Here is a 27,178-nt window from a genome sequence, read left to right as displayed (position 1 = left end):
TGCTTTGAGTGTCCTATGAACTCGGACCCCAAGATCCCTCTGATCCTCCACACTGCCAAGAGTCTTACCATTAATACTATATTCTGCCATCATATTTGACCCACCAAAATGAACCGCTTCACGCTTATCTGGGTTGAATTCCATCTGCCACTTCTCAGCCCAGTTTTGCATCCTGTCAATGTCCCACTGTAACCTCTGACAGCCCTCCACACTATCCACAACACCCCCAACCTGTGTGTCATCAGCAAATTTACTAACCCATCCCTCTACTTCCTCATCCAGGTCATTGATAAAAATCACGAAGACTAGGGGTCCCAGAACAGATCCCTGAGGCATTCCACCGGTCACCGGCCTCCATGCGGAATATGTCCCGTCTACAACCACTCTATGCCTGCTGTGGGCAAGCCAGTTCTGGATCCACAAAGCAATGTCCCCTTGGATCCCGTGCCTCTTTACTTTCTCAATAAGCCTTGCATGGGGTACCTTATCAATGCCTTGCTAAAATCCAAATACACTACATCTACTGCTCTACCTTCATCAATATGTTCAGTCACATCCTCAAAAAATTCAATCAGGCTTTAAAGGTTCAACCTGCCTTTGACAAAGCCATGCTGACTATTCCTAATATCTTATGCCTCTCCAAATATTCATAAATCCTGCCTCTCAGGACCTTCTCCATCAACTTACCAACCTCTGAAGTAAGACTCACTGGTCTATAGTTTCCTGGCCTATCTCTACTCCCTTTCTTGAATAAGGGAACAACATCCACACCCCTCCAATCCTCTGGAACCTCTTCCATCTTCATTGATGATGTAAAGATCATTGCCAGAGGCTCAGCGATCTCCTCCCTCGCCTCCCACAGTAGTCTGGCGTACATCTCATCTGGTCCTGGTGACTTATCCAACTTGATACTTTCCAAAAGCTCCAGCACATCCTCTTTCTTAATGTCTACATGCTGAAGCTTTTCAATACTGAAGTAAAGTATTCATTAAGTACCTCTGCTATTTCCTCCGGTTCCATGCACACTTTCCCACTGTCACACTTGATTGGTCCTATTCTTTCACGTCTTATCCTCTTGCTCTTCACATACTTGTACAATGCCTTGGGGGTTTCCTTAATCCTGTCCACCAAGGCCTTCTCGTGGCCCCTTCTGGCTCTCCTAATTTCATTCTTAAGCTCCTTCCTGCTAGCCTTATAATCTTCTAGATCTCTAACATTACCTAGCTCTCTGAACCTCTTGTAAGCTTTTCTTTTCTTCTTGACTAGATTTACAAGAGTCTTTGTACACCATGGTTCCTGTACCCTACCATCCTGTCCCTGTCTCATTAGAACGTACCTATGCAGAACTCCATGCAAATATTCCCTAAACATTTGACACATTTCTTCCATACCTTTCCCTGAGAACATCTGTTTCCAATTTATGCTCCCAAGTTCCTGCCTGATAGCCTCATATTGCTTGTCATGTGGCACAGGCAGTAATCAAGAGATTACTACCTTTGTGGTCCTGCTACTCAACTTCCTTCCTACCACCCTGTAATCTTTTTTCAGGACCTCCTCCCTTTTCCTTCCTACTGGGAGGCTGGGAGTTTCCTGGACTTTACACTGTTACGTACCCCGTAACTGGGTCACTTACCAGCAAAGATAGAGAGGTCTGTTGAAGTCTGATGGTACTATTTTTAACGGTATTTATTGATAAAAATACACAAAAATAATATCAATGCAACCATACAGATAATATACGTCGTCAATACTAAATCTAAAAGCGCGGGTATAATAATAATCAATCAGAAATAACTCTATCGTTGTCTAGGGGATAATGTATTGTCCGATGGAAATATAAAAGTCACTCAAGTTCATTCAAGCTGCAGGCTGCAGCCTCTGGTTGGAGTCAAGAGAGAGAGTTTAAAACTTGCCCATTCCTTTTATGATGTCAATCCTTCAAGAGCCGTTGGGGCTGATTTCTCCTTTGTTTTAGCTAAAGCCGTTCTTCTGTGGTAAGGCCCACCAATTCCGAGGCAAATGGAAAAGGACGCACGTGGGCTTTCCACCGGCTGTCGCTATTACGCTGTTACAGGATTTCTAGCGTTTCTTCTGGTGCGTCTCAAGAGGCTGTTCCCCAGACCCTCTTTTATCCTGACTCACAGGGTCTCAGATGTCAATCAGGTTGAAAGGATGCCACCCCTCAACCAGCCCACTTTTGGTCATTCCCTGAGGGCTTCAAATAAATAGCACAGTGCTCAATACACAATTCCGTCCCCAAGAGACAATGGCCGTTTCCCGTGGCTTTGTATCGCTGAGGGGCCAGGACATTCCAAACGTCTCTCTCTCATTTCCTGGGTCTCCTGACCTGAATTAATAGCGATCTTGCGATCCTCAAAAAGGAGGGGGCTACTTTGGACCCTTCGGCCCCTCAGAGTTGGGGGCACAGGCGTAACAACACATTACACTGAGCACAGAACACTGGCCTCACACACATACTTCCTGTCTGTACTCTACACAGGCAACCTACCTTGCCTCGACTCTTTATCGCCTAAGCTCCATTGAACCAAAGCACTCCTACCCTGTCTCCCACTCCTCTGATGCCCGCTCTATAAAGCTGACTCCTTTTAAACTCTTCTAGTTGTTCTAACTGACTGACGTCCACTTCCTTGCACAGTTGTACCTCGATCAAACTGCTGAAGAAATAACCACTCTTTGTCTCCTGCCAATCAGCCACTGCTTTATCCATGTTAGAATCTTTCCTGTCATACCATGGGCTTATAGCTTGTTAAGCAGCTTCATGTGTGTCACCTTGTCAAAGGCCTTCTGAAAATTCAAGTACACAACATTAACCAATTCTCCTTTGTCTATCCTGCTTGTTATTTCTTCAAAGAATTCTAACAGATTAGATAGGCAAGATTTTCCCATGAGGAAACAATGCTGCCTATGGCCTATTTTATCATGTGCTTCCAAGTACCCTGAGACCTCATCCTTAAAAATCAACTCCAACATCTTCCTTAGGACAGACTGACTGGCCTATAGTTTCCTTTCTTCTGCCTCTCTCCTTTCTTGAAGAGTGAAGTGACATTTGAAATTTTCCAGTCTTCTGGAACCATTCCAGAATCTCATGATTCTTTAAAGATCATTACTAATGCCTCCACAATCTCTTCAGCCACCTTTCTCAGAACTCTGGGGTGTACACCATCTGGTCCAGGTGACTTATCTACCTTCTTTTCTAATCACCTACTCCATAATATCTACTACATAAAGCAGAATGGATATCTTGCCATTAGCACACTTCAGTGTGTTATCAGTTTGAACATAAAGCATAACCTCTGCTTAGTTTGTCATCCCAAGTGTATATCTTTACTCTGGGCTCTGAAATGCAACATTCTATTTTAGGGTTCCGTGTCAGAATTGCAAAATAGTTCTTTTCCCCCCTTGATTATAGAACTTTCATTATTACCATTCTGCTGGTACTGTGACCCATGTGCCTTTAACACTTGAGTAATTCCTTGATGTCATAGTGGTGTTATTTGGGGCCACATCCATTGAATTACTGTCATTGTCCACATCTCATCTGTCCACTCTTGCCTTTCAAATGGACTTTTCCTGCAACTCAGAATTCCCTGAGTTTATAACTCTTCCAATTCCGGCCTCTATTTTCCTCGCTTCATGATACGTGTGCCCTGAGCTGATTCTACCATTGAGTTTCCCCATCAGCACCTAATGGTGGAATGGCCTTGGTTTCATGAATGCAGATAACTTGTCTAAATATGTTTTAAATTTTAGTCCACTAAAGAAGGGGGATCATTGCTTGCTCTGATGAATTTTGCTGTACTTTCACAGTGGGACTAGGTGATAGGGTGCAGTTAGCCATGAGGAGAGGGGTTTTACCAAACTGGAAACCTTTTTCTTGTGCACTTTCTGCTGTAAATCTAACTCACTAATTCACTAATCCTCAGGAGTTTGCGAAAATTCACTATGATGTCGAAAACTCTGACAAACCTCTATAGATGTACAGTGGAGAGTATATTGACTGGCTAGATCACAGCCTGGTATAGAAACACTAATGCCCTTGAATGGAAAATCCAACAAACAGTATTTGATACAGCCCAGTCATCTTGGGTAAAGCTCTCCCCACCATTGAGCACATCTACACGGACCATTGTCACAGGAAAGCAGCATCCATCATCAGGGACCTCCAGGGAGAAGGTACAGGAGCTTCAGGACCCATACCACCAGATTCAAGAACAGTTATTACCGCTCAACCATCAGGCTCTTGAACCAAAGGGGATAAGTTCAGTCAACTTCACTTGTCCCATCATTGAAATGTTCCCACAACCTATGGGCTCACTTTCAAGGACTCTTCATCTCATGTTCTCAATATTTATTGCTTATTTGTTTATTATTTTATTTATTTCTTTTAGTATTTGCAGTTTGTTATCTTCTGCACACTGGTTGAATGTCCACTTGACATGGTCTTTCATTGATGCTATTATGGTTGTGATTCTATTGTGGATTTATTGAGTATGCCTGCAAGAAAATGAATCTCAGGGTTGTATATGGTGATGTATGTGTTTTTTGATAATACATTTACTGTGAACTCATTGTTACAGATGAATGACAGGAATGCTCGGAAAGCTCTTTGCCCCACTGAGCTTCTCCTTGATCAGCTGTTGGGTCCTAATGTTCCTTGTGTCTATCCCTCCCTGATACAAGCAGAGAGACTGAGCAGAGGTTGGGAGCCACTCTTGGCTTTGCCCTATTCAGAGCAGTTATTGCTTGTCTGTCTCTCGCTTTAAGCCTGTCCACATTGTTCCCAGTGTAACCTCTCCACATCACAAGTCAACATATTGACCCAGGCAGTAATTTCATTAAAACACTGGAGGATTCGGCCATTGTCTTTTCCAATGCACAGCAGCTGACACTGGTATGTAACCAGACAGGGAAATGCAGTATTTTCTAATGGAGGAAGTGCACAAAAGACCAGAAGACTGATGTAATGGACAGCAACACTCTCTGTGAAAAATTGTTCAGATTCCTCTCTGGTTGCCATAGAAGTGGAGCTCACCACATATTAGCCCTGACTTCCCCCAAGACATTTGAACGTACATCTTACTGGGACGATTGCTAAATCGTCCTTGTGGAGCTCTTATCTCATTTCACTGAAATGTCTTGATTTGCAATGAATGAAGCATTTTACCATCAATGAAACTGAGCTCCAGAAATAGTTAGCATCTTCAGGTTTTTATTGGTGGAGGTTACATTACCACAGTTTTTAATGGAGGAGTTGCTAATAAAGCTTTGTTGGTGTGTAGGAGAAGGTACTTGAAATATCTAATAAAGTACCTATGACAGTCTTATTTAGAGTGGAAGAAAAGGGAAGCATTTGTATAACTCCTTATCATTTTTCCCACATCCTTCATTGGTTGTGTATTAACAGGGAATGCAGCCAGCAATGTAACTGCAAGTATAGCTGTTATTTTGCCTTCAGCAAGAATTTAGAAACTGTTTGAGGTGAATTAGTTGTGGATCAGGGATAAAAATAATTCCTCAAGAGATTATTCCCTAACTGCTCTTTGAATTGTGGCATCTATTTTAACATACTTTTTCTTTTGCTTCTATACATTTACTTGAACAGGAAGTACAATTACAAAATGTCTGTGTTTTATTTGGTGCCATAGTTCAGACTGAAAATGACTGCAACAAAATACTAAAGGAACAAACATCCTGGACGTGAAAATATCAACTGAATGTTCGTAAAGGATTGTGAGTTGGTGGGTGGTAATGTGATCAAGAAAAGGTTGGATCTGAGATAATCGTTGCGTTTATGATTGAAGTTTTATTTTATATAGGGAAGTGGAATAGTCATTTTGTCTGCTTCCTTGGTTCAACCATATTTGGAGTACCATGCACAGTTCTGGTTCCTATATCACGAAAGATATACTGAAGAGGGTAAAACGTACACACGCCCGCCTGCCTGCAGCATGGCAGACGGCTTCTATGAGGTTCAATGAAGTGGACGTTTTGGGCCAAGATCCTTCAGGATGTTTGCTATTTTGGGAAGACCAAAATTAAGGACCATGAATTAAACATAGTACCTGATGCATGCAAAAAGGGATTCCGCAGAAATTTCTTAGCTAAAGGTTAGATTTGAATGTGAATTCAACCCCACAAGGTGTGACTGAGGCAAATGCTATTGATAGGTTGCAGGGAAAGATGGACATGGACATAAGGGAGAAAATTGAAGTGCAGTGCACTCGCAAAAGCAGAAATAGAAACATAGAAAACCTACAGCACAAGACAGGCCCTTCAGCCCACAAAGTTGTGCGGAACATGTCCCTACCTTAGAAATTACTAGGCTTACCTTATAGCCCTCTGTTTTTCTAAGCTCCATGTACCTATCCAGAAGTCTCTTAAAAGACTCTATCATATCTGCCTCCACCTCCGCTGCCGACAGCCCATTCCACACACTCACCACTCTGAGTAAAAAAACTTACCACTGACCTCTCCCCTGTACCTACTCCCCAGCACCTTAAACCTGTGTCCTCTTGTGGCAACTATTTCAGCCCTGGGAAAAAGCCTCTGACTATACACACGATCAAAGCCTCTCATCATCTTGTACATCTCTATCAGGTCACCTCTCATCCTCCATCACTCCAAGGAGAAAAGGCCGAGTTCACTCACCCTTTTCTCATAAGGTATGCTCCCCAATCCAGGCAACATCCTTGTAAATCTCCTCTGCACTCTTTCTATGGCTTCCACATCCTTCCTGTAGTGAGGTGACCAGAACTGAGCACAGTACTCTAAGTGGGGTCTGACCAGCGTCCTATATAGCTGCAACATTAACTTTCGGCTCCTAAATTCAATTCCACGATTGATTAAGGCCAATACACCATACACCTTCTTAACCGCAGAGTCAACCTGCACAGCTGCTTTGAGTGTCCTATGAACTCGGACCCCAAGATCCCTCTGATCCTCCACACTGCCAAGAGTCTTACCATTAATACTATATTCTGCCATCATATTTGACCTACCAAAATGAACCACTTCACACTTATCTGGGTTGAGCTCCATCTGCCACTTCTCAGCCCAGTTTTGCATCCTATTAATGTCCCGCTGTAACCTCTGACAGCCCTCCACACTATCCACAACACCTCCAACCTTTGTGTCATCAGCAAACTTACTGACCCATCCCTCCACTTCCTCATCCAGGTCATTTATAAAAATCACGAGAAGTAAGGGTCCCAGAACAGATCCCTGAGGCACTCCACTAGTGACCGACCCCCATGCAGAATATGACCCGTCTACAACTGAGATAAACAGGTAATTTGGGCCAAAAGATATAAGCTGTAAACTCTGTGTAAAACACTTTGGTCTAATTTTATGGGCAATGGTGTGTGATCTGATAACATGATTAATATCTATTTTCATGACACATATCCTGTGTTATGTTTTAGAATCACTCACTATATGCAAAGGTTTCCTTTTAAAATAGAAACTGGTAAAAAGCCAAACAGTTGGGCCACAAAAGTAGAGAGGAAAGTAAATTGTAAAGAGGACATAAGGCAGCTCCAAAGGAGTAGCATTAGATTGAATGGGGAAAATGTAAAGTTGCTCATATGGTAAGAAAAATATTAAACAACAGGAAAGGGTTCTGGGTGACCTAGAGCATGATTAGCAAAAGACCAGAGGCAGGTATGGCAAGTCATTAAGAAAGCTAACAGAACAATATTATTTTGAGAGTAATTGAGTACAAAAGTAGAGAGGATCTGCTTCAGTTATATAGGTATCAGTGTGACCACATCTGGAGTACTCTGGAGTATTGGTCCCCTTATTTAAGGAAGGATGTTAATGCACTGATAACACTTTTTACTAGGCTAGAATGGGCAGGTTGTCTTATAAGGAAAGGTTGGACAGGCTAAGCTTGAGGTTTGAAAAGCGATATGGGACTTGATTGAAACTTGTTACATTCTGAGGGGTCTTGACAGGGTGGATACGGAAGGCACAGAGCAGCAGCAACAACAACAGCAAAGCAGTCCCCACCACCCACCCACCAATGCACATTCGCAGTCACCTAACCCCAGCTCAGGGCATCTTTGACCTCCAGCCTCCAGTGAACACAGGAATTTATAGACACTGGGCCTGTCATTAAGCATCCCACCACCCACGACATTAGACCATAAGACACTGGAGCAGAATTAGGATGTTTGGCCTGTTGAGTCTTCACCATTTGATCATGGCTGATCCATTTCCTTTTCAGTCCCATTCTCTTGCCTTCTCCCCATATTTGTTCACGCCCTGACATATCAAGAACCTATCAACCTTCACCTTAAATACACTCAATGACCTCCACAGCTGCCTGTGGCAATGAATTCCGCAGATTTGCCACTAACTGGCTGAAGAAATTCCTCCTCTCTTCTAAATGGATGTCCTGCTATTCTGAGGTTGTGCCCTCTAGCTGTACTCACCCCACTACAAGAAACATTCTCTCCACATCCACACTACCTATGCCTTTCAACATTCGATAGGTTTCAATGAGGTCACCCCATTCATTCTTGTAAGTTCTAGTATGTACAGGCCCAGAGCTATCAAACACTTGTATGATAAGCCTTTCAATCCCAGAATCACTTTCGTGAACCTCCTTTGAACCCTTCCCAACGTCAGCACGTCCTTTCTTAGATAAGGGGCCCAAAGTTGCTCACAGTCCTCCAAGTGAGGCTTCGCCAGTGCCTTATAAATCCTCAGCATTGCATCCTTCTCTTATGTTCTAGTCCTCTCAAAATGAATTGTAACATTGCTTTCCTCACCACTGACTCAACTTGCAAGTTAACCTTGAGGGAGCCCTGCACAAGGACTTCCAAGTCCCTTTGCACCTCGGAATCTTGAATTTTCTCCCCATTTAGAAAATTCTCTATGCTTTTATTCCTTCTATCAAAGTGCATGACCATACACTTCCCGACACAGTATTCCATCTGTCACTTCTTTGCCCATTCTCCCAATCTGTCTAAGTCCTTCTGTAGCCTCTCTGCTTCCTTAATACTACCTGCCCCTCCACCTATCTTCGTATCATCTGCAAACTTTGCAACAAAGCCATTAGTTCCATCATCCAGATCATTGACATACACCGATCCCTGTGGAATACCTATAGTCACGGGCAGCCAATCAGAACAGGCTCCCTTTATTCCCACACATTGCATCCTGCCAATCAGCCAATGCTCTATCTTGTTAGTATCTTTCCTGTAATACCACAGGCTCTTGTCAAATGCAAAATCCAAGTACACAACATCCACTGATTCTCCTTTGTCTATCCTGCTTGTTATTTCCTCAAAGAATTTGAGCAGATTTGTCAGGCAAGATTTTCCCTTAAGGAAACCATGCTGACTTTGGCCTATTTTATCATGTGCCTCCAAGTACCCTGAAACTTCATCCTTAATAATTAACTCCAACATCTTCCTTAGGACAGACTGACTGGCCTATAGTTTCCTTTCTTCTGCCTCTCTCCTTTCTTGAAGAGTGAAGTGACATTTGCAATTTTCCAGTCCTCCAGAACCATGCCAGAATCTTGTGATTCTTGAAAGATCATTACTATTGCCTCCACTATCTCTTCAGCTACCTCTTTCAGAAGACCTGGGTTGCAGTCCATTTGGTCCAGGTGACTTATCTACCTTCAGACCTTTCAGCTTCCCAAACGCCTTCTCTCTAGTAATAGCAAGTGCACTCACTTCTGCCCCTGATGCTCTCAAACATCTGGCATACTGCTTGTATCATCCATGGAGAAGACTGATGCAAGATACTGTTTCAGGTCATCCACCATTTCCTTGTCCCTCATTACTACCTTTCCAGTGGTCCAATATCTACTCTCACCTCTCTTTTACTCTTTGTATATCTGAAAAACTTTTGCTATCCTCTTTGATATTATTGACTAGCTTACTTTCATATTTCATCTTTTCCACCCTTATGGCTTTTTTCCATTGCCTTCTGTTGGTTTTAAAAGGCTTCTCAATCCTATAACTTCCCACTAATTTTTGCTCTGCTATATGCCATCTCTTTTGCTTTTATGTTGGCTTTGACTTCCCTTGTCAGCCATGGTTGTTGTCACCCTGGCTTTAGAATATTTCTTCTTTGGAATACATCTATCCTGCACCTTCCAAATTGCTCCCAGAAACTGCAGCCATTGCTGCTCTACCATCATCCTTGCTAGTGTCCCCTTCCAGTTAACTTTGGCCACCTCCCCTCTCATGCCTTTGTAATTCCCTTTTCTCCACTGTAATACTGATATCTTTGACTTTAGCTTCTCCCTCTCAAATTGCAGAGTGATTCTATCATATTATGATTCTTGTCTCCTAAGGGTTCCTTTGCCTTAAGCTCCCTAATTAAATCTGGGTCATTACACAACACCAAATCCAGAATAGCTGATCCCCTAATAAGACTCAACCACAAGCTGCTCTAAAAAGCCATCTCATTGCATTCTGCAAATTCTCTCTTGGAATCCAAAATCAACACCAATCTACCTGCATATCGAAATTCCCCATGACTATTGTAACATTGCCCTTTTGTCATGTCTTTTCTATTCCCATTGTAGTTTGTAGCCAACATCCTTGCTACTGTTCAGAGGCCCGTATATAACTCTCATCAGGGTCTTTTTACACTTAACTCTACCCATAAGGATTCTACATCATCTGATCCTATGTTGCCTCTTTCTAAGGATTTGATTTCATTTTTTATCAGTAGAGCCACCCCACCCCTTCTGCCTACCTGTCTATACAATGTATATCCTTGGATGTCAAGCTCCCAACTATAATTATTTTTCAGCATAACTCAATGATGCCCACAATGTCATACCTGCCAATTTCTAACTGCGCTTCAAGATCATCTGCCTTACTCTGTATACTGCTTGCTTTCAAATATAGGACCTTTAGTCCTATATTCATCACCCACCCTTTTTAAATTGTTTTAATCCCCCGTTACACTGCAACTCATTGTACTGACTGCAATTTTGCCCTGTTATCTGCCTTTCCTTTCTGACAGAGTCACTGTACACTGCCTCTGCTTGTAAACCAACTGCCCCATCCTCAGCCCTATCATTTTGGTTCCTATCTCCTTGCCAAATTAGTTTAAACCCATCCAATAGCTGTAGCAAACCTGCCTGCAAGGATATTGGTTCCCCTCCCCAATAGTAATAATGAGACTAGGACATGCCCTCTCCTCGTTGGTACCACCAGGGAGGAGGTACAGGAGCCTGAAGACACACACTCACCATTTTAGCGACAGCTTCTTCCCCTCTGTCATCAGATTTCTGAACGGTCCATGAGCACTACCTCACTATTTTCACTCTTTTTGCATTACTTTTTATATATTCAGTACTATATATTCCTTATTGTAAATTATGGTATTTTTGTGTTACACTACTGCTGCCACAAAACTACATATTTCACATATGTCAGTGATAATAAATGTGATTCTGATTCTTCCTGCTGACTCTTGTTCTTGTTTTGAGTAGTCTGCTGCTTTAGCATTTGCAACAAATAAAATACTGCATTTTGAAATCTTGTATTTAATTCAGATAAAGTGTTCTAAGTGGCTGTAGAGCCTTGTTTTTTTTAATCAAAATGAAACAATCAGGGCAATAAGCTATTGTACTTGTATGATGTACTGCAACTTCCAGGATAGTAGAAATTGAACTGGATGGAATTTCGTCTATTTTTCCAAAATAATTTCAGTGTTAAGTTTTCAAAGATTCTATTATTCAGATTTTTAGAAGGGTTCTGAGTAAAAGTGAAGACACAAGAGACTGCACATGCTGGGTTCTGGAGCAACAAACAATCTGCTGGAGGAACTCCGTGGTTCGAGCGGCATCAAGTCTTGATGCATTGTTCTGATCTGAAACATTTAAATTTATTTTCCTTCCACAGATGCTCTGAATAAAAGCTCTGCACCTAGCACTTTAAAACCTTAAAGTTAACAAGTATTCAGAAGTATGTTAAACAAATATGCAGTGTAGTAACAGTGAGTCAGTGGAACTGACTTTTTAACATTGCAAGTTGCTACCCTCTTGTGTGTTTAGTGCAATATCTGTGGATGATTTTCCTTCCCAACATTTATCTGCATTTCTTGTTCATCCTTATACTGACTCACAGCTGGATGAATGGGAAGGAACGCCTATTTGATAGACTGGAAAAAGCACTGCCTCCCCTTGTCCCTCACTTGCTGACCCCAGTAGACATGGTAGAAACCAGTTGAATATTGGAAATAAATTTAGTCATTTAAACCAGCATTTCAGTAATGAAATTCTTTAGGCATCAAGTTTTTCCAAATCAGTAAATAAAGAGAATTGGAATTTGAAAGGAGCAGAAAAAAAGATTATGCACAGCCATCCTGTATCCAAAGCGCCAGGAAAAATTAAGTATGCACATTCCTGCTTTAAGGGTAACAGATGTTCAGGTATTACTAAGGAATTTGAGTTCACAAGTCTACATTTAAAATACACGTAATCAGAAGGGATATAGCTCCATCCACTGTTTCACTCCAGCAGTATACTTCCTCTGTTTTACTTTCTTAGAAGAGACCTCATTTTGTTCTTGGGAGTGAATTTCACCAGGAGGTAAAGGTAGCAGAAGTATTGTCACCCAAGTGGGAATATGCTGCCACCTGATGGCACATTAGTGCCTGGCAAGATTTTGTTTGCTCACTCAAAAAGAGTTGAGGAGATGGCTATCACCGTGGTCATAAAATTCATCAATGCCGTTAAAAGGTCATAGCATGGCAATAATCTGTGGAACTGTTGCTGCAAGATTCAGTAGTGTAGCTGTTTGGATCCGGTGTGCTCAGAGACTGAGGTATCAGTGGGAGATGAGGAGGGTTTGGGGCATATAAATTCAATAAAAGAAACTTTCATTGAATAATATTAGGAAATTAAAGGCAAAATTAGGTAAACAAAAGACAGAAAGGAAAAGAACGATATGGGGATGTGGTGAGGATGGAAGGAGACATGTGGATTATAAGCAAGGGGATAGACCAGGTGGGAGACTGCTTCTTGTTAGTGTCATATTTGATGGGAATCTGCTATCTAACTGCCCAGAAAAGGTGGGTGGATAACTAAGTGTGATTGATTATTAATAATTTAAGGGTGTAGTACCATAGTGGTTAAACTACTGGACTAAATAGTTAACCACAATGGTACTCTACCCATAAATTATGGGATGAGTTCAAATCCCACGACCCTCCAATATCCAGGCATTCCTCTTTTTTTTTCTTTCTTATTTTTTTTTAATAGGGATGTTAGGGGGGAGGGGGGCTGGGTAACATTGTTTTTTCATACACATTTATCCTGTAACTATTTGAAAACAATAAAAAAAGTTTAAAAAAAAAGATAGCTGGGAATATTAATTTAGTTAATTAGTCTGGAATAAGTATTTCTGACCAGGTTCCCTGATCTGATTAACAGCAATCCTTTAAAAAAGGAAATCTGCCTGGTCAAAGTTCAAAGTAAATTTTTTTATCTAAGTATGTAATTTGCCATATACAGGCACTACCTTGAGTTTCATTTTCATATAAGCATTTACAAGAAAAAGTACAATAGAATTTTTAAAAAATACATCAACAAAGACTGACAAATAACAAACCTGGTCTGTCTAATATATGACCCAAACCCAGAGAAATATGATGGACTCTAAGCTGTCCTTTTAGATGAGCCAACAATGCAGTTAGGTATGAATGAGCAATGACAGTGACGCTCGCAACCTATGATTTTAGAAAAAAAATGTGATCAGAACATTTCAGGCATTGGGAATTACTACCATAACTATGTTCACCCTATACCAACTTCTTTAACAATTCAAATAAGAATAATTGAAAAGTCCCGCTTGTATTTTGAACACTCCTATACAAAATATATAATTATATCTGGATTAACTTCAAAATAGGCACAGTAGCAAAAGAGAAACAACCAAGGCTGTTAGGGAGACTACAAGTTCTCAATTCAACAACAAACATATCGTAGCTAATTATTTAAATTGAGGGGAAGATAAAGGCTAGTGATAAGATTTTTTTTGAATGGGGTATTATTTTTCCTCTGCCCTCTTCTAGAAACTTCAATTTTAATTGAACTTATAATCATTCTTTTCACCATCTTAAATTAGTTAACATTCCAAATCCTCCTGGGACATTTCCTGACATTAATCCTGGATTATTTTCTGCTTTTCACCTTCTACGTTTTAAAACCTTTGGTCTGTCTCGCACTGCTGCCCTCACACCAAGCTGCTTCCAATACTCTCCCTTTTTTTTTAATTTAGGACTGGAGGTAGAATTCTAGTTCATGGCAGAGAAGCTGGTTTTAATATGAGGTTAAAAACCAAGGACAAAACAGTCACTTTAAGTTTGTTTATTTATAAAATATCTAAAATTCATAAACAATCTTTTAACTATCTCCTTTTAAGTATCTTTCCACATTTCTCTGTAATTGTATTTACATCATCTGAGTTTGAAGGGAAGTTTCTCAGGAACCCTCAGACGTGACCACAACATGAAAAGTAATTACTCAATGTGTTTACATGTTGGCTCCGATTCCATGCAATGATCTGGATGTTTACTGAGGGTTTTTTTTAGTGTTTCACAGTGCTTTATGTTCAGTCTTTTTCTTGCCACACTCAGCATTTGGTAATGGCTGAGCAGAGTGTGACCATGCAGGTCAAGGCTGGAACTCTACTTCTGATTCCCCTGGCCTGGACTGCCTTCCCCTGGCAGTCTACCTCACCTGAACATGTGCTCAGATGCCCTTTGGAACATGTAATGGAAACCCTAGAGAAGACTAACTAACCCCAGTGGGTTGGGGGCCCTCGTGCTTCCCTTTCACCTGCTGTGCTAGTGTTGAAATAATGTTGCATGTTGCCTGGAATTGTCCTGTAACCAGTCAGTTCCCACAGACTAAATCTGCTGTACCAATGGGGGTGCTGAGCTGTTTGTTGTAAATGTTAAAATAGCTAATGAACATCAAATGAATGTATTAAGTATATGTTTGCTGATATAACAGATGCTAAATTTAGGTTCTGTCAAGCTTCAAGATTGCTTAATGTAATTTCCAATACACAAGTGTAAAGGAGAACAAAATAATTGTTACTTTGGAACACACACACACACACACACACACACACACACACACACTCACTCACTCTGCTGGAGGAACTCAGCAGGCCAGGTTGACTGTACTCTTTTCCATAGACGTTGCCTGGCCTGCTGAGTTCCTCCAGTATTTTGTGTGTGTTGCTTGAGTTTCCAACATCTGCTGATTTTCTTTTGTTTGTATTTGTTGCTTTGGATCCAATGCAGTGCAAGAAAAAAACACAAAGAAAAAGAACACAATAAATATAAATATATAAGATAGCTTATATACTTAGATAAATATATGTACATAAAGAAATGCTAGTACAGGAGTGTCTGTACATAAGCTGACTGTGACAGGAAATGAAGCAGTGATGGTGAAAGGTGTGGTGGGGTGAGTTAGTGGGTAGATGTGTCAATTAGCCATACTGCTTGAGGAAAGTAGCTGTTTTTGAATCTGGTGGTCCTGGTGTGGATGTTACATAGCCTCATCCCTAATGGGAGTGGGACAAACAGTCCATAAGCAGGGTGTGTGGGATCCTTCATGATGTTCCTGGCCCTTTTCCGGCACCTTTCTGTATGCAGGTTCTTGATGGTAGGGAGGCTGGTGCCGGTGATGCGTTAGGCAGCTTTGACTACCTGTTGTGGAGCCTTCCTGTCTGCCACACTGCAGTTTCTGTACCACACAGTGATGCAGCTTGTCAGGATGCTTGTGACTGCATATCTGTAGAAGGCTGGGAAAGTGTAGTCCTTCAGCCTCTGACCGTGAGAGGTTGTGGGAGACGTGCACTCCCAGAAGTGAATTGACACAGGACTATATCATATCATATGGAATATATTTAAGAAATTACTTTTTTGAAATTCTGAGCATAAGACTGAACTAATAAGGAAAATTCACTTGGAAGGGATTTTCATCCCATCAATTTGAAATGGTCTGCACTGTTATAACCCACTGTTGCATTCACTCCCTGATTTTTTTATTGCAAATCTAATTTGATTTAGTGGTTTGATTTGAACTCCATCAGTAATTTCAAACAACACTTACATCAAAGCTCAGACAGTATTGGTTGTCAAGCTTGCTTCAGCCAGACAATAGTGAAACCTTGCACAGCATTCACCCGCTTCCTCCCCACACTATCAGACGCAAAGAAAGCATTTCAAGGAAAGCTCTGAATCCACAGAGGCCCCTCACTCTAACAACAATGCAATTATATAGCACGTCAGATCCCAAGGTGCTTAACCTCCAAGAGGCTAAATACAGTATAGCCTTTTATGATCTTCTCAGTTATATCTTGCAAGGCCCTACTTTTTCCAAATCAACTCTAACTCCTGAATCCTGTGCTCATAACTAAAAACAGACTGATTATTCTAATTTTGACATACCAACACAGGGGTGTAAATTAGTTCAAAAGTATGAACACAGATGAAAACGAAAAATGCTTTCTGTTTTGAATATCAAGTACTCGGTACTTGTCAGCAAAAGTTAATCAAGTACTTTAGAAGTATTTGATTTAATGACAGTTCATTAGGGCACTTTAGAGGGAAGCCATCTGTTCGTATGAGGCCAAACTGGTTTGAGAACTAGTAGTTTTTGATTACTATGGTCACTGCCAGAAGAATCAACAACCACAGAATTAAGGTTATTGTAAAAAGCCTTTGAACTTTTGAAAAAGGCACAACAGCCAATTTCTGCACAGCAAACTCCCATAACAAATAATTGTGATAAAGGGACAACTGTGATTATTTTTAATTTGTGAGACAAAGGGTCATGGCTTTGTCAAAGACCCTACATCTGAACCAGAAAAGTGAGAGAGCAAACATGTTTTAGGTTGTACAGAGATTAAAAGATCAGAGGGATTGTTTGTGATAGAATGCAAACCAAAGTTGTCCAGATCATTACTTTTCAAACTGATAGACTTTTGTTTTAATTTGTTAAGTTTCAGTTTGTCACTGTGCTATTTTGTTTCAGCTGCTAGATTTTCAACTAAGTCTTATTTGTAAAACAGGCCATATGTCAACTGAAAAACATGAAGTCTTCAGGAACGAACACTCTCCTTGCTATAGTTCTAAAACTTGTCAGAGAGTTCAGATGAGTCCACAACCTCCTCTTACAGATCAGGAGAATGTGAACATCCACTTTGGTTGAAGAATAAGAAAATAAATTATTATTCATGTGGAATAAGACTTGTGCAAACAAACCTGAAATCATAATATCAAACATAACAAGTTAACATGCATGTAACAGTAAGTAATTACGAAGACTATTTGTGTGTTGTAAGGGATCTGGAGCACAAAAATTGCTGAGTTTTGATGCAACTTTATAGAATTTGGTGAAAAACAGCAGGAGCACTTGTGTACAAGTTTGGGCTCTACTTTTAAATAAGGATACACAGTGACTGTAAAAAGTATTCACCCCCTTGGAAGTTTTCATGTTTTATTGTCTTACAACATTGAATCACAGTGGATTTAATTTGGCTATTTTTGACACTAATCAACAGAAAAAGACTCTTTCGTGTCAAAGTGAAAACCGATCTCTACAAAGTGATTGCATAAGTATTCACCCCCTTAAATATGACACACCAAATCATCATTGGTGCAAACAATTGGTTTTAGAAGTCACAGAATTAGTTAAATAGAGATCACTGTGTTCAGTCAAGGTGTTTCAATGGATTGTAGTAAAATACACCTGTATCTGGAAAGTCCAACCACTGCTGAGTCAGTATCTTGGCAAAAACTACACCAAAAACAAAAGAACATTCCAAGCAACTCCACAGAAGGGTTGTTGAAAAATCACAAGAAAATTTCCAAGTTACTGATTATCCCTTGGAGTACAGTTAAGTCAGTCATCAAGAAATGGAAAGAATATGACACAGCTGTAAATCTGCCCAGGACAAGCTGTCCTCAAAAACTGAGTGACCATGCAATATTGGGACTAGTGAGGGAGGCCACCAAGAGACCTATGGCATCTCTGGAGGAGTTACAAGCTTCAGTGGCTGAGATGGGAGAGACTGCGCATACAACAATTGTTGCCCGGGTGTTTCACCAGTCGCAGCTTTAAGGGAGAGTGGCAAAGAGAAAGTCACTGTTGAAAAAAAAACTAGCATGAAATCACGGCTAGAGTTTGCCAGAAGTCACGTGGGAGACTCTAAAGTCAACTGGAAGAAGGTTCTATGGTCTGATGAAATATAAATTGAGCTTTTTGGCCATCAGTCTAAACACTAAGTTTGGCATAAGCCAAACACTGCACATTATCAAAAGTACATCATCCCTACCATGAAGCATGGTGGTGGCTGCATCATGCTGTGGGGATGCTTCACTGCAGCAGACCCTGGAAGGCTTATGATGGTAGAGGGTAAAATGAATGCAGCAAAATACAGGGAAATACTGGAGGAAAACCTGATGCAGTCTGCAAGAGAACTGCAAATGGGAGAAGATTTGTTTCCAGCAAGATAATGACCCCAAGCATAAAGCCAAAGCTACACAGGAATGGCTTAAAAGCAACAAAATTAATGTCCTGGAATGGCCAAGTCAGAGTCCAGACCTCAAACCACTTGAGAATTTACGGCTGGACTTGAAAAATCCTGTTCACTCACGATCCCCATGCAATTTGACAGAGCTTGAACAGTTTTGTAAAGAAGGGGGAAAATTGCAGTGTCTAGATATGCAAAGCTGATAGAGACCTACCCACACAGACGCAAGGCTGTAATTGCTGCCAAAGCTGCATCTACTAAATACTGACTTGAAGGGGGTGAATATTTATGCAATCAGTTTTGTATTTAATAATTGTATGCAAGATTAAGGAAAACCCCAAAGCATTCTACAAGCAAGAGGATAAGACGTGAAAGAAAAGGACCTATCAAATGTGACAGTAGGAAAGTGTGTATGGAACAGGAGGAAACAGCAGAGGTACTTAATGAATACTTTACTTCAGTATTCACTATGGAAAAGGATCTTGGTGATTGTAGTGCTGACTTGCACCAGACTGAAAAGCTTGAGCATGCAGATATTAAGAAAGAGGATGTACTGGAGCTTTTGAAAAGTATCAAGTTGGATAAGTCGCCGGGACCGGATGAAATGTACCGAAATAAGGTGGGAGGCAAGGGAAGAGATTGCTGAGCCTCTGGCGATGATCTTTGCATCATCAATGGGGATGGGAGAGGTTCCGGAGTATTGGAGGGCTGTGGATGTTGTTCCCTTATTCAAGAAAGGGAGTAGAGATAGCCCAGGAAATTATAGACCAGTGAGTCTTACCTCAGTTGTTGGTAAGTTGATGGAGAAGATCCTGAGAGGCAGGATTTATGAACATTTAGAGAGGTATAATATGATTAGGAGTAGTCTGCATAGCTTTGTAAAGGGCAGCTCATATCTTACGAGCCTGATTGAATTTTTTGAGGATGTGACTAAACACATTGATGAAGGAAGATCAGTGGATGTAGTGTATACGGATTTCAGCAAGGCATTTGATAAAGTACCCCATGCAAAGCTTATTGAGAAAGTAGAAAGGCATGGGTTCCAAGGGGACATTGCTTTGTGGATCCAGAACTGGCTTGCCCACAGAAGGCAAAGAGTGGTTGTAGACGGGTCATTTTCTGCATGGAGGTCGGTCACCAGTGGAGTGCCTCAAGGATCTGTTCTGGGACCCTTACTCTTTGTGATTTTTATAAATGACCTGGATGAGGAAGTAGAGGAATGGGTTAGTAAGTTTGCTGATGACACAAAGGTTGGAGTCGTTTTGGGTAGTGTGGAGGGCTGTCAGAGGCTACAACGGGACATTGATATGATGCAAAACTGGGCTGAGAAGTGGCAGATGGAGTTCAACCCAGATGTGTGAAGTGGTTCATTTTGGTAGGTCAAATATGATGGCAGAATATAGTATTAATGGTAAGACTCTTGGCAGTGTGGAGGATCAGAGGGATCTTGGGGTCCAAGTCCATAGGATGCTCAAAGCAGCTGTGCAGGTTGACTCTGTGATTAAGAAGGCATATCGTGTATTGGCCTTCATCAATCGTAGAATTGAATTTAGGAGCCGAGAGGTAATGCTGCAGCTATATAGGACCCTGGTCAGACCCCACTTGGAGTACTGTGCTCAGTTCTGGTCGCCTCACTACAGGAAGGATGTGGAAGCCATAGAAAGGGTACAGAGGAGATTTACAAGAATGTTGCCTGGATTGGGGAGCATGCCTCATGAGAATAGTTTGAGTGAACTCGGCCTTTTCTCCTTGGAGCGAAGGAGGATGAGAGGTGACCTGATAGAGGTGTACAAGATGATGAGAGGCATTGATCGTGTGTATAGTCAGAGGCTTTTTCCCAGGGCTGAAATAGTTGCCACAAGAGGACACAGGTTTAAGGTGCTGGGGAGTAGGTACAGAGGTGATGTCAGGGGTAAGTTTTTTACTCAGAGAGTGATGAGTGTGTGGAATGGGCTGCCGGCAGCGGTGGTGGAGGCGGATACGATGGGGTCTTTTAAGAGACTTTTGGATAGGTACTTGGAGCTTAGTAAAATAAAGGGCTATGGGTAACACTAGTAATTTCTAAGGTAGGAACGTGTTCGGCACAACTTTGTGGGCCGAAGGGCCTGTATTGTGCTGTAGGTTTTCTATGTTTCTAAATCCAGTGTTGTAAAACAATAAAACATGAAAGTTTACGAGAGGGGGCGGGAATATATTTTATAGGCACTGCACTTGCATTGAAGGCACTGCAGAGAAGGTTCATTCAATTGATTCCTGGGATGAAGGAGTTCATGCTTGAAGAGTGATTGAGCAGGTGGCTCCTATATTCAACCAAGTTCAAAGAATGAGAGGTGATTTTCTTGAAACATACGAGATTCTGAAGGGAGACGGCAGGATGGATGCTGAGAACTAGTTTCAGAGTAAGGGGCCATGAGCAGGAATTCTCTCAGACATCATACTTGGAAATTCTGTCCATCAGAGCTGTGGGTGTGGAGTTATGGAAAATATTCAAAGTGGAAGCTGACATATCCTTAACCGACAAAGGGGGAGTGGGAAAGTGGTATTGAGGCCAAGATTGGAGCAGCTCTGGTTTTATTGCATGGTGGGGTAAATTCAGGGGCCAAATGGCCCACACCAGCTCTCATTTTTTATGTGTTCATCTCGCTGAAGTACAAATGGAAGTACAATCCTAAATTATGTGCTTTGGAGGGGCATTAACCAACAATCTGCTGATCCTTTCTAATCCATGCTGGTACAGCGAGTACAGGAATAGGACCGAAGGATGATTAAGAAACTCCTCTGTGATAAACGGCAGCCGTGTACAAACGAAGGTAAATATCTGAAATGCTCTTAACAGTCGCTAATGAAAGTGGGCGGTGCTTTTTCGTAGGGACAAAACAGAGACTGCCGGGATATTGGACGACTACTTAATTTCATGGTAGTTTAGCGAAGGAACTCGGTTGCGATTCAGGTGTCTTCCTCCACTCGCTCGATCTGCTGCTGGTCAGGATGAGCAGAACCGTTCTCCTTCTCCTGATCCTCGGCTCCTTGAGCGGCATTTCCAGGCAGGATGAAAAAGTACAAGAACTCAAAGTGGAAGTCTTGGTGAGCAGATCCCTTTTTACAAGCGGCTCTCCGGGACTTTTATTTTTGAGCAGAACGTTGAGTTCACAACTATAAACATGTATCTTCATTTCCATTTGTGTTTATTTTAATAAACAGCTGAAACCAGAGGGATGCCCCGAGCAATCGAAATCTGGGGACACGGTTCACATCCACTACACCGTAAGAAACATAAAACGCTTTTCGCTTTATTAAATCTGTAACTAAAAAAATCGGATTATTTTGCTAAATTGCACACGTGGAGACTGCGGGACTGTAGTTGTACTAACACGTCAGCAGATATTTGGCGACCAGGGAATAGATTAAGGGAAAGTATATTTCCGCTTGAAAACCAACCGTAACTCCACCAAACTTTTTTTTTTGGGGGGGGTGCAGTGATTATAAAACGTGAGGAAGTGGCAAAGTGGACTCGAAGTAGCGTGTCATGCAATATTCTATCCGCACTAACTATAAACAAACTAGCAACATTTATCTTGGGAATATTGGATTTTATTCTAACCTTTTTAATTATGCCTTTGCGTTACTCACGTTGCGTACGTTTACTTAATGTAACCAAGAATCCCAGATATAAATAACTTATTCACAGAAATTCAATGCAAATTTAACATTTATTTATTGAAGATAGCAAACTGTGTAGCAACTTAACAATTGTTATGAATTGACAAATTAAGTAAATGGGAAAATCACAACTTAAGTGAATAAACCACGCAGAAATAAGTTGAAGGCATGTACTCAGTGATTGCTGTAAAAACAGCTAAAGTTAATGCTTGTGAGGCTTAGCTTCTGACATTACAACGCTGACCACACTTCAAATAAAAATTTAATTTGCTGTAAAATGCTTTGGGCATCCTAGGGTTGTGAAAGATGCTTAAGAAATGCTTTTACACGGGCAAAGCCATCAAACACAAATCAAAGAAAACCATCACACTAGATTTATGGTGTCTGTCCCATTTCCAGACATCAACTCCTGCAGCCACCATAAATAAGGAGAAATTAAATTTAGATATCAATTTATTAGCTGTGGTGTCCAAGCCTTTGATGTGTTGCCCTGTGAAATGTTGCTAGCTGCAGAGGGTATAAATGATAGTTATAATTATATTAGCAACTTGTTGACAGTTATTGCCTTTAGATATTCGGTGTCACTCTATAAGGTCATCTGCCAATTCCATTAATGTTTTATGGAATAATCAGTGCAGCAAATGGTATGGAATCCATACCAGCCCTGATGAAGGGTCTTGGCCTAAAACGTAAACTGTTTATTACTCTCTGTAGATGCTGCCTGACTTGCTGAGTTCCTCTAGCATTTGATGTGTGTTGCTTTGGATTTTCAGTATCAACAGAGAATTTTTTTTGTTTGTAAATGGTATGTAATATTGACTGGATTTGAATGGTACTTTGATGCTGGAAATTATTTTGGTGACCATTGGGAGGCTCCTCAGTTTGCTAGTGCAAGGTTAATTAAACGTATTGTTAGATGCTTAGGTTACTGCTTGCTGAATTATTGACAGAACCTTATGGATTGCTATGGAGGTACATACTGGAGAGTTGATGTGCTTTCTTTTCTCTGTATTAGGGCAAACTGGAAGATGGGACCATTTTTGATAATTCTTTGATCCGTGATCCTCTGGTGGTAGAACTGGGCAAAAAACAAGTTATTCCAGGTAAAAAGAGACATTCTGATGCTGCAATGAAGCTGTACTGAAGATATGTCTCCCAAACCCAGTTACAAAGATTGATTCAAGAATGAGGCAGTCACTTGCCCTTTAAGTGCTATTAATTTGACACTCATGAAAGTAATGTTGACTTCACTCCATAAACACAAATCTTCATTGAAGTGTGATTGCCATCAGGAGGTTAATTATGATTCAGAATTTTAATTCAGTTCCAATTCTGAAACCATTGGTGGAAGTATATTTACAAATAGTATTGTAAATGGTTTGATTTCTTTTCATAGGTTTGGAACAGGGTCTTCTTGACATGTGTGTCGGGTAAGTTGATTTGATTGTATCATGGGACGACTAAAAGTTTCATCTGAATTAGACTGCAGTTGAAGCTAAAAGCAAATAAGACTTCAGATGCTAGACGTTTGATAGAGAAAATGCTATGAACAGCCCATCAAATCAGAATCCTTAGAAAGGGAAGCAGAGCCAATGTTTGAGTTAACTGAAAAAGGGTTGTTATCCTGAAACATTACCTGCTTTTCCAATTGGATTTAAAGTCAGTGATTTTAATAAGCATTGCTAACTCTCCAACAATTTACTCTTGACAAGGCCATGAACAATTTATGTCTGTCATTATGTATGTTTACCATCAGATTTCCCCCACAATCAAGCTTATTTCTATTTTCTCCCTCTCAAATCCAAAATCAATGACTCCCATCACTATACTGGTTGACAACAGTTAAGTAACTCCATGTGGGAAAGCTGTTTTGTTCTTGAAAGGTACGGGTTTGATTTTGTTCAATATTCAATTCAATGCAGTTGAGACAAGAGGTTCTGTACAAGTGATGATGAAGGGGAGAATCTGGATCATTACCTGATCTTTTGGAGCAATTTACAACTTTGTTCTAACAGGCAGTAAATGAATCATATGATTTGACCTTGGGAGCTTGCTGACAGTCATTAGCTGTGACTTCCCAAAAACTAATCTTGAAAAGACACAAAATGCCTAGCTGTATGTTGAATGTTCTACACAAGCATCCACAATTTCTATAAAGGTCGCACTTCATGTTTGGAAATATGCACTTTCTAGAGCACTGACCTATGTCACAGGAAATCGGCAATTCTGATTTATGAAAAAACAGGATATTGGAGAATTTTGAAGATGTTATATTGATATACAGATGGCTGAAGTCAACTCAGTCCCAAATGTGTTGTTGATCAAACCATCCAGAATATCACCCTGTAACATCTGTTGTTTATTATACAAAAATTAATTTAAACATAATATGCACAGTGTTGTGTAGTAACAATAATTATATGTTCTATAATGTTTAATTATACGCTACAGAGTTTTCAAAAACCTGAAGTGTCAGCCAGCTGTCTCTCAATCACTTCTTAATATCTTACAAGCTTTCTCTTCTCTCCCGGTGGAGTTCATTCCCATGAACATTGGACACTCACCCAATTCCTTTGCAAGAGCTTGGACACTGAGTAATAATAAGCTTTTAAGATGAAACCCATTCTCATCTACTATTCTGGCTCTCACACTTTTCAGGAAGGGTTCATGTTATGGAAAAGTGCTTTGGATTTCCCTTTCTAATCCAAGTATACTGAAGCTAATTCTACTGGCCTTGCTAATACATTAACCAGGGAATGACCTTTGTATTTGTTAGTGATAACTGACTTTACCAATTAAGCAATAGTGATCTATTAGATACTGGATGATTAGTAATAATGAAATAGGAAAATAATTATGTTCCTGCTAGAAAACTAACAAGTGTTTTTTTTTTAATTCAAGGGAAAAAAGAAAGTTAACCATTCCATCTAACCTCGCATATGGAAAACGAGGCTTTCCACCGTCCATTCCAGGTATGGACCCATTTCCAACTCTGATCTTACCTTCATGCTCTGTTGTCTGACATTTTTTTAGTAACAACACCACAGAATGCCTATTCTGAACTTTCTGCAGCTATATTTTCAGCCAGCTTGAATTAAAATAGCATCTTGTAATATAAATGATCACCAGTGTTTATTTCAAAGAAAGTGATAGAAATCATTACAAAAACTCAATAGCACAATAAAAAACCTATGATTTCTCAGTTTTTTTTCAATTTTAAATTTTGAGAAGTAAATTGAAAAGATACAAGATTAAATGGGGGTAGAGGAGGGTGGAGTAATTAAATATCACAACAAATAGATTTTAGACTTTCTGCACACTGCATGTTTCCCAAGACCCTGTGAGATGAATTTTGATTTCCATATATTGAGAAGATCAGGAGAGTGATTGTGCATTGGATTAATAATTTGGAGAAGCAAGAAATGAACATTCCGAGGAATAATTATCCTAGTTATATAGAAGATTACAATTGAGGGAGAACTTGGAGAGTAGAGACCCGGGGGTGGGGGGGGGGGGGGGGGGGGAGGTGGAAGTCATCTCTGAAACTGCAGAAACTTTCCTGGTCTTCTGCAGAAATGTGCATTGGTGGTAGAAGAGTTGCCTGGATACAGGGAAGTTTGTGTTCTGCACTGTTAAATACTGTTAAAAAGAAAAGCTTTTTTGAGACTATGGATATGGTTCAGTGTGAGATCAAAATAGATAGCCAGGCCCAGATGACAACAATGTATAATGAAATGAGTGATCTATTTAGTGTCAGAACCACTGAAAATTCCCCACCTTTCTATTCTACTAGTGTGTTCATATACCTGCATTTTAATTACTGTAATTAAAATGTTAGATATGTCTGGATATTGAGTTTAGAATATTTTCTGTATTTCAGGAGACTCTGTACTGTTATTTGAGACTGAATTGGTGACATTAGTGAAATCAACATACCTGAAGAAGTTGGTGGACAATGTGATCCCTATAATCAGCCTGCTGCTGATCCCTGGACTTCTGTGTCTAATAGGCTATTACCTGTATTCAAAAGCAAACACACAAAAAACATCCAGACGAAAAGCCAAAGAGGATAAAAGAGGCAAAGCAAAAAATAAATAAAATTTCTGCAGAAATTAATTGTTCTGTTTTGTTTTAATATTTTGTTTATTTTATATCAGATAGCCCTTTGATTCTGGCAGTGATATCTGTGCATGATAATTGGGTTACTATTATGGTTATCATTACTACCTCAAGTAATATTGACAGGTTGAACTCTAGGCCCTTCAATTCTACACATGTAACAGAGTCATAGAGGTGAACAATATTACAGTTAGTTAGCTGTGTAATAGTGTAAAACATATATTCAAATACATTTCTATAACTGACAGTATTCTTTCCATACATTGGTCATGCCCATGGCCATAATTGTGCAAGATTGTAAGTTTAAAGCTCCACTTGATGTTCTTTCACACAGAAAAAAAGAATGCCAAGATTACTTTTCTAATAAAGAAATATGGCAGTGCTAAATACCAAGACATGCTCATACACTCTGCATGTCTCTTACTTAATTTTAATGTTCAGATGTGGGTTGAAAATAACATCTTTAGTCTTGCCATGGTGCCACTCTGTAGAATTCTGAATTACACAGAGGTTCACTAGTGCATTATAGACAATTCCCAAACTTTTATCTGGCAGTGCAGTTTACACAAAATGATATGGAGCCTCTAATGGATATGTAGTCTTATGGATAATATCAAAATTCTCTATTGGATTAATGGAGGGAAATACTCATTATTTTGCATAGATTATTAAAAAAGCAAGAAGAGGACTTTGTAGAAGTCCCTTACCTGTTTGTATTGGCTTAAATTCAAACATGGTGTCCAACCATCAAAGATGATGCATTGGGGAATCTCAACCTAGTTCCAAATGGGCTGAATAAAGAAAGCTCATCATTCAACACGAATTAGCTCAGAATTGGTAATCCTACT

At 40.3% G+C, this 27,178-nt stretch overlaps 1 protein-coding gene across 4 annotated transcripts in view; it reads left to right on the top strand.

Moving 5' to 3' along the window:
* Positions 1 to 27,178, top strand: part of fkbp11 (FKBP prolyl isomerase 11) — a 91,669-nt gene that overhangs the window by 9,310 nt on the left and 55,181 nt on the right. For 2 of the 4 annotated variants that reach the window (XR_012102011.1, XM_073070961.1), the window contains exons 2-6: positions 21,421 to 21,635; positions 21,753 to 21,815; positions 23,227 to 23,314; positions 23,608 to 23,641; positions 25,113 to 25,183. Coding sequence is in view for 3 of the 4 variants with exons in the window: in XM_073070961.1 (XP_072927062.1) it covers positions 21,540 to 21,635; positions 21,753 to 21,815; positions 23,227 to 23,314; positions 23,608 to 23,641; positions 25,113 to 25,183 (352 nt within the window). In the remaining variant the exon portion in view is untranslated. Of the gene's footprint in view, positions 1 to 20,826; positions 21,636 to 21,752; positions 21,816 to 23,226; positions 23,315 to 23,607; positions 23,642 to 25,112; positions 25,184 to 26,091; positions 26,328 to 27,178 lie in introns of those variants that run through there. The other 2 variants (XM_073070959.1, XM_073070960.1) reach the window with 2 other exon arrangements.

This window comes from Hemitrygon akajei, chromosome 18 (assembly GCF_048418815.1).
Source record: "Hemitrygon akajei chromosome 18, sHemAka1.3, whole genome shotgun sequence".
NCBI classification, from domain to species: Eukaryota; Metazoa; Chordata; class Chondrichthyes; order Myliobatiformes; family Dasyatidae; genus Hemitrygon; species Hemitrygon akajei.
This window is presented reverse-complemented; position numbering and strand designations above follow the sequence as displayed.